General features: G+C 39.4%; 2 protein-coding genes across 4 annotated transcripts in view; one reads left to right on the top strand and one right to left on the bottom strand.

The window, feature by feature from the left end:
• LOC140902528 (cystine/glutamate transporter-like) overlaps window positions 1–3493 on the top strand; it is a 28322-nt gene extending 24829 nt beyond the window's left edge. For both annotated transcript variants that reach the window (XM_073322700.1, XM_073322690.1), the window contains one exon: window positions 952–3493. In XM_073322700.1, coding sequence (XP_073178801.1) covers window positions 952–1016 — 65 coding nt within the window. In that variant the 3' untranslated portion in view covers window positions 1017–3493. The remainder of the gene's footprint in view (window positions 1–951) is intronic.
• A 2129-nt stretch (window positions 3494–5622) lies between these two features.
• Window positions 5623–12034, bottom strand: part of KDM7A (lysine demethylase 7A) — a 95648-nt gene continuing 89236 nt past the window's right edge. For both annotated transcript variants that reach the window (XM_073322670.1, XM_073322678.1), the window contains exon 20: window positions 5623–11838. In XM_073322670.1, coding sequence (XP_073178771.1) covers window positions 11744–11838 — 95 coding nt within the window. In that variant the 3' untranslated portion in view covers window positions 5623–11743. The remainder of the gene's footprint in view (window positions 11839–12034) is intronic.

Here is a 12034-nt window from a genome sequence, read left to right as displayed (position 1 = left end):
GATGATCATCATAATTCCTTCTGACCTTAAAAAGGAAAAGATTCATAGACTCAGACTTTAAGACCAGAAGGGACCATCATGATCCTCTAGTCTGACTTCCTGTGCATCGCGGGCCACAAAACCTCACCCACCCACTGGTGTCACAGGCCCTAACCTCTGCCTGAGTTACTTGATTTAAATTTTGATTTAAAGACTTCAAGTTACCGAGAATCTACCATTTACTCTAGTTCAAACCAGCAAGTGACCGCTGCCCCATGCTGTAATTGTGAAGCAGGGATATTTTAAAGCAAAGAGTGAGGCTTGCATATTCCTATGCAAAATTACGCATACACTAGCAGTGACTCACCACAAACATCCAATTCTAGGATTAAAAAACATCATTACCCTTCCAACCACTGTCGATAGCAGTAGGCTAGACAGCACTACAATTATCTCCTCACCCTTGATCCACTAGTCATATTCTGTCCGATTCAGGTTCTTACAACTTATCACCATGCATCTGAGGATCTGTTGTCCTGGCTCACCATCAGGCCTATTTGGGAAATAAGGAAGAGTTCTCCAGAAAAAGCACACACAAGACCTCTTTTATACAACAGGTTGCAAATCATATGTATTATTCTGTTACAGCAGCACCTTGATGCCATAAATCAGGGCCCCGTTGTACTAGGCATCTCCTGGTAAATAGGAGTCAAACAAAACTGCACTGGAAACCACATAGGAATACTTTAAGGTGGCGGTTTAAGACAGAGGGTTGCAAAGGGGAGTTGGTCCTTGGTGCAGTTTTCACTAATTCTGTCGAAGAGGTGTTGTAGAAGGAGTGCTGGGGGACTCTTTGGACAGAGATCACCCTAGTTTTCATTTATGGAATCAACTTCCTCTTTCCCACCCCCAAACTAGCTTTCTATTCAGACAGTGTTTTCTCCTCTCACCTCTTCACTGCATTGTGTTTAGATTCCATGACGGTGAAGCTACAGGTCCTGATGGAAGTCATCCCACAGGAAATCCAGACCTACTGAAGGTCTCTTTGTGTTAAGTCTGGGCACTGATGCAAAAGGCCCATTCTTGGCGGCAGCTGGTAAAGAATCCAAGCAAAGGGATCCACAAGACCTTTAATAAGGTCAGACCATAAATAGGGAACAAGGCTATTTTAATGTTAACATTACCATGGTCACCTTCATGAATCCTTACCTAATGCTGGTTTGTTCAGATGCTCGCATATAAAAATGTTTCTTTTTAGAGAGTCAGACTACTTCAGTGATGTTACAATCCACTACTCCCAACACCAATAATTTACTACAGTGGGGGTGAATCTGAAATCAAACTGGATCATGACATTTTCCAATAAATGGAGCAAAAGACAAAGCTAAATTCAAGGCATATCATCGTACGAAGTAACAACAGGGAAAAGGAATAAGAAAATATGATAGTTTAGAGAGAAGAAATTGTTTTCCAAAACTCTTAAAGTATACCTAAGCAACTTTCACATTGAAGCTGCCCAGCATAGACTGAGCAGAGAGTGTCCCTAGAGTCTTTCAGCATATGGAGGGACACATCAGTCTTCTCATCGAACAATGTGGTTCAACACAGCCACAATGTGAGAGATCACTCATCTATCAATAAACTTCTGAACTTCACAACCAAGAAAAAGATTGATAAAATTATTGTGCAGGAGGTCACTACTAGCCCTAGCCCTTAGGCATTAGGTTTATTCTCAAACAGTAAAAGGATTCTTTAAAGGTGATGCTGGAAATGATAGTGGCAGCAGAACTGTTGTATTTAGCAACTAGAATTTTTCCTTCTATTTTAAAGAAAATGGAAATTGAAAGAAAGGGAAAGACGAGGGTGGAGGGTAAGGATATGCTGAATGTATTATTTTGATACTGCTGTCTGAGAACAATTTGAGTTTTGGAAAAAAGTTTAGAAACAGCTAGGGTTAAGGTTTCTCACTCCAGAGTCTGGCAATGCTGCAGAGGGGCTGCTCGCAGCTTCAGAGAGAATGTTATCCTTCCAGCCACTTTGAGCAACTGCACAAAACTACAGGGAATCCTCTCAGTAGGCATTATAAACATGTATTCTGCATATGCAATACACATGGATATTTGTCAAGAACGCTACTGAAAATTAAATTTTTAAATGAAAACCCACAAAACAAAAATAGTCCTGTCGGCAGCCACTTCATTACTGAAAAATGCCATTTCTAATCAGGGCAGCTGAGAGACCCACTGGCGCATCATAAATCAGTTCCCACTGTGCTTAAATATTGTGGATTTAACTTTTTAAAGGTGAATTTCATATGGGTAAAAAAGTTGGGTTAATAGTTTTGAAGCTTGACATTAATGTACTTTTTCTGTGGCTAAATAAAATAGATACACTGCATTTCTCCACAATGTCCCACTAGTGCCTCAATCCTGAGCTGGAGAAACAGTTGCTGGGATAGATAATTCAGATTGATGTCACATTTAATGCTTAATCTCCCTGCTAAGACTGGAAACTTTAGTGTCACTTGTGGCACTCGTTTTATGATGTGCACATCTGTCCATTAGCATTTGGAGTGTGATCAACTCCTTTCACAGCCATGAGATAGATAGTAACCTGATCCCCACCGACACAGGCTAAATGTGAACTGACAATCTAGAAGCAAAAGACTACCTATTATACATCTGAACCAGCGGTTCTCAAAAACTGTGGGTCGGGACCCCAAAATAGGTCGCAACCCCATTTTAATGGGGTCGCCAGGGCTGGTTTAGACTTGCTGGGGCTTGGGGCTAAAGCCTGAGCCCCACCACCTGGGACTGAAGCCAAAGCCTGAGGTATTCAGCCCTGGGCAGCGGGGCTCTTACAGAAGGGGGCAGGGCCGCCCAGAGGATTCAGGGGGCCTGGGGTCTTCGGCGGCAGGGGTCCTTCCGCTCCGGGTCTTCGTGGTACTTCGCCGAAGACATGGAGCGCAAGGACCCCAGCAGCCGAAGACCTGGAGCGGAAGAAGCAGCGGCGAGTCTTCAGCAGCAGGTCCTTCACTCCGGGTGTGTTTGGTGGCACTGAAGGACCTGCTGCCGAAGTGCTGCCGAAAACACTCCTGGGGGCCCAGGGCAAATTGCCCCCTCCCATCTGGGTGGCCCTGGAAGGGGGTCATGGTGCAGTGAAGTTTGAGAACCCCTGATCTGAGCCATCCAAGTGCCTCTTAACACCACTTTTTAAAACATTCAGTTTAAACAGTGAAAAATGTTCTTCTGACTGCTTCCCACTCTGAGGATTCAAAACCCTCTAATGCAGAAGCATTTTATCCACATAGAAAAGGCACTATATTCTCATAAATAAAATAATTGTCACATGATGGACTTTAAGCATGTAATTCCCCATAGAATTAATTAATTACTATAATGGATCAGTCCCATGGGCCATCCAGTCCAGTATCCTGTCTGACAGTGGCGAACACCAGATGCTTCAGAAGGTGGAAGAAACCTCCCAATACCTACTAATTACAGATTGGCTTAAGAGTGAAGCATGAAGATGAATATCTCTTCCAAAGTGTATATTAGCATTAACTAATTAGGAGTTTGTTCACACTCCTCCCCTCCCCATCACAGGAAACTGTATTAGCAGGCCTCAGTTTTGCTGACTTCTTCATAAAAGTGTGGCTTGCAATTTCACAAGTTACCACCAGGGTATATACTCAGATCACAAATATTTCTTTCAGGTGTACTACAGTTTAAATCTCTGTGCACGGGTGGAAATATCACTCCCAATAATTGCACAAAGTTAAACTAGGGAACTATTATTTCTCATTAAAAAATGATCTTCGGGGAGGAGTAAGAGATAGTATGATCCCTTTGTGGTAGATTCAAAGGGATCACGAACAAACTTCATGTACTGTATTTTTAGTTACCTTGTGTGTTCCGATGAAGGTTATTTTCCAAAACCGTACAGCATGTACAGCAGGAGCACTGAGAAGTACAGATAATTAGAGCTATTAATCCAAATGCAATTCTTTACAAGTTTGCAGCTCTTGTTCTAAAGTCTCGGTATAAGATGGCTTCAGGAAGTCAGACTTCAGGTAGTAAAGACAAAGCACAATGGCTCATGAGCCTGCCTTCAGATGTAACAAAGACAAGGTGGGTGAGCTTACAGAGAGCTCTTCTTCAGGTAAGAAAGCTTGTCTCTCTTGCCAACAGAAATAGGTCTAATAAATTATATTCCCCACCCGGCTTGTCTCACTAATATCCTGTGACTGACATGGCTACAACACTGAATGCTTCAGATGGACCAGTAAGAATTCTGACTTTTGAGGCTTTGGTCCTTAATCTTCTTAGCAACTACCAGTAGAGGAGAATAAATTATCAGTGATTTCTCCCACATATAAACCATCTGTCTGTTTATATTTTAATTTCTAATTAGTTTGGTGTGTTAAATGCATTAATTTCCACAGCAATCTTAAAATGAATAAAAATGGTATACTAGCATTTCCATTCCAGTCCTAATTAACTTTTGTTCTGGGAGTGTTCATGCATTATTTACCAGAGTAAAAGCTTAAATTCCAATGCCTCCCAGAGGGAAGAGTACTTCTACAGGAATGAATATTCACCATAGCATATTCCAACATACCCATCCTTGTGACTTTGTGTCCAGTAGCACTAACAAACACTAGCAAAAAAGGTGCGTGTTTAACATCCTATTAACTAACATGTTCAATTCCCTGCGTAGACAAGCAATTATAACTTTAAAATGCTACCAGGACAAGGTAAACCTCATGGAGGAGCTTAGGTTTATCTCCAGTAGTGAAGACAAGGCCAATGTGCTAAAGGAAGTACAATGGATGGCTCAAGCCTTCAAAAGTATTAACCACGAGAACTACCCTAACCTCTCTTAACAGAAGAGGTTATCTTGTGAGTTATTAAACTGAAAACTCAGATGTTTGCCCCATTTGGTACAATGTTAGAGTCTATCTAGTAGAATTTCACCTGTCTGATAAAAAGAGAAAGTATTTTCCCCCAAAAAACCCTTCAGTGTTAAAGGGAATAAGAAAATGCTGTAGTAAAGGTGCAAAAGTCCATCCAGTGATGTTTCCATTCAGTTATTTATTAAATATATAAGTGTGGATATTTTATTGTAATATCTATGCTTAGGGCACTTTTACATGTAGTTCTTGTTCAATCTGCAATGGAGTGAGACTGGTAAAAGGCAAAAAATTAATTATAGTAAAAGGCACAAGGGGGGAAGAAAGAGCATATGATCTCTCCTTAACAGCCACCGCCACCTCTGAAAGCAATAGATTAGCACTCCAAGCAACTTCTATATGGCTATGCAGCTTCCTACTTATAACCCGGTGAGAATGCCACTGCCATTGCCCGCATCTCACTCCTGCTTTATTTTAAAATCGGAATATCAGTATGAAAAGCCATTTGGTGCATGAGAATGCAATTAGCCTGTTTGGTGGGAACATCTTGTCTTGCTGCAGCACTCCTGGACAGCTTAAGTGCTCTTAACACTTTTTGAAATGTGAGCTTACTTGATAGATTAACATCTTGAGATTCTGTGGAATTATGTGGCTGCACAATTTTAGAAGAGTTTTACCCGGTGAAGTTAAAAAAACCTATGGAAGGCACATGAAGCACACACTTGGCAAAGTTAATTTGACGCTTTTAATATTTGATGTTTCTGCCCCATTTCCTTAAGATCGCTTATCTCAGAGCCTTCCCTTAAAAAAACCCTTCATATTTGAAGTGCAGAAGAAAATTTCTGCTCAGAAAAATAATGATGGCTGCATGTTTTAAACATGTGGACCAAAGAGCTTGATCATTTACCTTTGGACCATTTCTATCTTATACTGAAGCTCTTTGGGGGCAGTGACTATCTTCTTTGTTTTTGTACACTACCTAGTAAGTTAGGGTCCTAGTCCATGGCTAAAGAATTTTCTCCCAGTAAGCTGAGAGCCAGCCTGAGAAGTAAGTGGCTTGGCTAGCTACACAGGATACAAAAAACACAACTTTTGCCATCCTGTTCTTCTGAACCCACTGACACATCATTTAAGATTTTTATACTGTGGCGTGGGCATCACTGTGGTATTGAAGCACAGCACTTGCATGGGATAGATGGAGTGTTTCCCCCATGCAAGTCTCTGAAGCAGTTCAGCAGCACACAGCACTCTCTCTGTAGAGAAGAAAGAAAGAGAAGGCATTACACTAACTCTAAACGCAGTGTGGCAGTGCTTCTTCCTCCAAGTGGTGTGGTGACCCATGACTACAAACTGGGGACCACTGATGATTGTGAAATGAAACATGATGCAGTTGCAGGTGGAATGGACAGAAAAGTAGGCAAGGATAAAAAGGAAATGAGACAATGTTAAGAAAGGAAGGAAGGAAGGAGTGTGAGTGCAAGAGAAACCCACTCTAACAGAAACAGTACCTCCTCAGTCACAGACAGGAAGAGCTGCTCCCAGTAAAGCCAGAGGCATCAGGAGCATAAGGCAAACTTGACCAAAAAGTAAAAATATGAAAAAAAAGTAGTAAGAAGAAAAAGAAAAAAATAATTTCTTTCGGCATTAAAATGCTTCCAAATTGGTTCAATTTCTTGAAGTTTACTAAGTGATGGACCACTGGAAGTCTCAACCATTTCTTTTTACACTTAGGTGTCAAAAAAGACTGCATACATCCTCGCAAAATGCATTCAGCTCCCAGAGAACATTCTGACAGAAAGCAAACTTACACTTTAAAATAGTAAGAAAATGTACTGCACTCCCCACATCTTCATCAAAATCCAGAGTCAAATAACAGGCACAAAAATCAGTCCTAGAAACAGAATTAAGCATTTTCCCTCATAAGACATTTTTTTACAACTTTCTGTATTTACACTTTTAAGCAAGTGAACAAAAACCTGTAGAAATTAAACACTATAGATTGCTAAAATCAAAACATAAGTATTACAACTTTTTAATTTCAATATTTTAAAGTACAGAAACTGGAAACTATGAATATCAAATACAAATTTAAACAAGCCACTTGTCCTCCCCTAGAATAACCAATGTGAGCTACTTATAGAAACTTACAAATTTGAAGTAAAATTGAAACAAAAATAAATACTGTACATACATTTTCCCTGCCTGCAGGCAAAAGAGGATGGGAAATACTGTTATGGATTGAAAAAAAAAATGCTCTTTAAAGCTGCAGCATCCCCTTTCCCAGCCAAATACTCAACACTGTAGTGCGTTTCTGTAAAAAGACACACCCACACACACACACCCAACGCATGCACACGGAGACCCCTATTCAGGCAGACAAGCCAGTATTTTCCACAGATGTTCAAAAAAAGGATAGAAATTAGACAGAGTAGAAAAGGGAGAGGAGAAGACAAATGGGTCAGCAAAACATTACTACAAAACTAGTAAATATAGCCAAGAACTATCTCCTCTTTCAAATTTAATGGATTTTAAAAAGAGAAATAACTGCCAAAGCACTGACAAAATCAGACATATCCCAGCAGAAGTGATAATTCATATTAATATAATCTGTTAAAGTGATCCCTTTCACTCCCGTCCCACAGCATGAAACTGTTATGGCTTAATTTTTATTAAAAGTAGAAAAAAGTCCTTTTCCAAAAGGAAATGCAGCTTCTGAAGAAGCACGTGCATTTCCTAATCAGTGCTATTCATATTTCCCACCCCCTGCATGATTCACCATTTGTTTTGCAACCAGAAATAGTTGGGTTTTTTTTGTTTGTTTTTTTTAAATGGATGTTGCAGCTTTTTAATCCAGTTTAACCACAAACAGTAAGGCCTTGGTTTCATTTATATTTCTTCCGCAGAATAAAGTGGCTCTAGGTTTGCTTAGTCCCAGGGCCATGGACAACCTTGGTCTGGAAGAGCTTTAAAAAGACACTAAGATTTTTGGTGGCATGGAGGCTAGAGGGGACCACTAGCTGAGGTTCTAGCCTCAGCCCTCCTCAGTCCCCACAATTACCAACCAAGGGTCAGCCAGATAATGACTCAGCCCTGGGTTAAACGCCTGCAAAGATTTCAAAATTTAGGACTTCGTGCCCTGGTGAATGAAAGCAGCCTATGCCATATAAAAAATTTGGGAAAGCTGAAGCTTTTTAAAGGATGGCCATGACACTGTGCTCTTATCTCTATTAAAATTAACACAGGTACTTCAGCTTAAAAATGTGGTCAGAAAGCAACAACTGTTCATTCTTAACATCAAACCCTTTTGAAATGATTTCTTCAAGAATTATTTCATGTAGAATATTATAGGTTGCATAGGTTATCTACCTCAGAGGTCATTAAGGGCTACCTTGTAGCCAGGCTTTATTAGCAAGTATAGTACAGGAAGAAAGGGGAAAGTTGCTGGAAGAGTCCTTGATATAATTTCTAGGTGGTCTTTCCATTTTCACATATTTCTTTTTAAAAATTATAAGAACTTGAGTACTTGGAGAAGAGCAAACCCCCAAGGGTTCCATTTCATACCATTTTTCCTTCTAGCAACAGAAAGTTTAAAAAGTAAGTATAATAATTTTATCTTGAAGTCCAAATTCTTCATATCTTTTTTTTTCTTTAAATATCCTCCTTGAAAATGAGTTCCCATAGGAAGATTCAGTGCTCCTATCCATCTACCCCCCATCCCAAAAGTGAAATGTGAGAAAAGACAGGTTATTTTCTCTCCACCTCTCTCTCAGCACCAGGTTCAGTCCATCTACAAAAAGTTTGGTGCAACAGTGTTTTCTTCCAAGAATATAATAAAAACATCCCAACATACAAATACATGAATAAGTGAGGTCAACACATCCTCTTCATCAAGCTACCAGAAGGAGATTCATTTGTTATCAATCAAGAAAATTTCTTTTAAACTGATTGACCGAGGTTCCCTCTCACCCCAAATAAAGTTTTAGTCTCTTAAAGACTTCTGCTGGAAGCATGGAAATATGGAGAAAATGGAAATGAACTTCTGCCTGTTGACAGCCTATGAAGAGACATTAGTACACTCACTACAATGGAGAGCCACCTTGAAAAAGTGGGAGAGAAGGGAAGAAAGAAAAAAAACCTAGAAATAACCATTAAACATATATGGGTCCAGCCAAGTACTTTTTCCACTAGTAAGATGATAGCTATATACTTTGCTAATGAAGAGGCTTAGAAGGCAGACCTGCTGCAGACAAGTCCCAAGGAAAGCAGCATTTTGTATGTTCCATATTCCAAATCTCCTTATTCAAGATTCCATTGTGGCATATTTCTGTTTCAGTAAGTAGTGTTCTCAGAATCTACATTAAAAAAAAAATCAGTCTTTACTCCTCTCCAATTCTGCTTGATGTCCCTTGTGAAATACTTCTGTTGTCTTAATTAATAAAAAAAAGATAGTAAGCGAAAAGCAGTTTGGTTTGGTTTGCCAGAACTGAACCAGTTACTCAAAGCCTGGCAGATATGACCTGGTTTTCCCTGAGCTGACACAAACAGATCAGAGGTAAGCTTTTTTTCTTATCATTTAAACAAGTATTGATAACATGGTACACAATCATCAAATATTTCCATGAGAATGTATCAGAAGATAGAATTAAATGTTTATACCGAATGTTGAAAGTATTTTTTCTTCTCGTCATTACTGACTGGAAAATTTCTTGCCTGAGAACATTATTATTTGTGGTCACTTTCGAAACCTGTAGACTAACTGCTCCCTGTCTTTTGTTACTTGGTAATTAGTGAGTATCACTTTTATTGTCTCCTTTCCCATCACCCTAAACAGGGCTGGTAGCATGTATTAAAGAAAAATTGTCTGCCAACAGAGCTTTAACTCATCCAGTGTGTTTTTGGCTATGGGTTAACAAAATCAATTAACTTTGATGTCTACACTACTTTCAAATCAAAAGCTGGGCCAGGACGAAGAGAAACAAACAATAATTTGCAAGTTCTGGAGAAAGAAAAATCATGAATGCTATTTGCCCTATCCATATCCATGTTATATTTTCTCATCCAGAAATGGGCTGGCCCTCAGCTAGCTAGTTCTGATCTTGCAATAATCAGGAAATCCAGACAGCATATATTTCCATAAATTTCCAAGGGCATTATTCATATTCTAATCTAGCTGTATACATGTAAATCTGCTACATGTAAATCTGGAAGGTAAAACTGAATGTTTTTAAGCACGGCAGGAAGAAGCTATTCAGGACAGAATATGGAGGACAGGCAAACTGAGTAGAGTTAAGACAAATCAATAAACTGGATAGCTAAGCCAAGCCTTTTCACTCTCACTATACAGGAAAAATCCAAGATGGTATCCCTAGCACATCAATGTTTTACTTTTGGCTGGACCCTGCAAAATGCCCTTTTTACAGAATCAAGTAAAGTTGTTCCCCTCTCCCCGCACCCTGAAAAGTTAAATATTTAATTTTATATTACAGAAAAATACAAATTTAAAATCAACATTATTTACAGGTAATTCAGAATTGGCATTCACTATCAGCTCTATGTAAAGTATGGCACAAATGATCATTCTGAGATCAGCTAGCTACTAAACTCAACACTTACATATGCACCTGTTAAGACTCAAATTGGCTGTCATGTGCAGCCTTGCAAGCAGCACATGTTCAACTGCCTCTTTAGTTCCTCAGTAAAATATATTTTTGAAGTATACTAATGATCATCACTCCCTTTTAGTTTTAGTGCTCCCTCCACCCACCACAGGAAGTAATCTGCCAAATCTTAATTCTGCAATTTATATTTTAAGAATTGTTTCTTCAACCAACACAATTATTCGGAAATATGAAACTTAACCCATCATATTGCACTCTCTCCCATCCCCCAGGAAAAGATAAAAGCTGCTCTCCTCTGTACTAACATTTCAACTACGTTGTATAAATAAAACTTCTCAAAAGGGATTTTATTTTCTCCTTGAGAAAAAAAAATCACATGGCCCGGACCAAACACGAACCATGTCAGGAGGAAGAGCATAAACCCCAATTTGAGGGCGGGGTGCGGTTTAAGACATGTTAGCTACTGAACTTGAATAATCATGCTCTCCTTGTAGACAGAAGAGTCTTTGCTTCTCCACTTTGGTGAGTCAGCAACGTGTACAGAATGGAGAGAGGCTAAGGGAACTAAACTGGCAGAGTGTATGCACCTTACAGGGCAACAAAAGCCCAACCAATAGCTTATAAAGAGCAGAAAAAATATAAAATATGATTCCATATGACTTAATTTAAAAATAATTAATAATGCATCACATCCCTGTTTAAGACTATAACCTGAATATCAAATTTAGGAGTCCAGACTAATTACCATTAATGTGGCTCTCCACTGCACCAAACATACATCATCAAGAACAATAAAAAACCTTCACATTCTTAAATCTAAATTAATAACCCCCACAAAAAAAGTCTTCCAAATAAATAGTTAAAAATGAATTTAAAAGTTGTAAAAATCTGTCAGAAATAAATTATGGATAACCACCTTTATCATCTTCCCCTCATGAATTAGCTCAGACACTACCAGCAACAAAGTGATATTCAAGCCCTGATGAGAGACTGTTTCCCAGTCCATTGTCTCTCTGAAGGTTTCCCCATTCCCAAATGGTTATTGCTGAGCGGGTGTGGCACAGTGAAAATGCAGCATTGGTTTTTTTGTTCATTAGGCAGTGTTCTACATGGTACATGCAAGTCTACTTCGAGCAGAGGAACAGCAGCAGCTCCAGGCTCTGTTGCCCTCAATACTGGCTGTGAAGGAAAGACAGCAGTAGTAGGAGGAGTAGCAGCAGCAGCAGCCACCACATCAAACAAAGAAGCGTGCATGGCCATTTCGGTTCAACTTAAGGATCTTCCCAAGGCGCTGTTTGGCAGTTGCCATTCCTTTCTTTGGACGCTTGCCTGGAAAATTGAAACCAGTATATCAGTCTATTTTTAGAACAGATTTTGTAAAATCAGATAAACCTAAATGGAAAGCAGATTCTCCCCTGGAGTCTAACTTTTTCAGCTGAAATATTTCTACATTGCAATTCATCTCTGTCCACTTGTTTTGGACCAAAGCAGTGGGCATAATGGACATATATGAAATTCAGCATTA

This window comes from Lepidochelys kempii, chromosome 1 (assembly GCF_965140265.1).
Source record: "Lepidochelys kempii isolate rLepKem1 chromosome 1, rLepKem1.hap2, whole genome shotgun sequence".
Lineage (NCBI taxonomy): Eukaryota > Metazoa > Chordata > Testudines > Cheloniidae > Lepidochelys > Lepidochelys kempii.
This window is presented reverse-complemented; position numbering and strand designations above follow the sequence as displayed.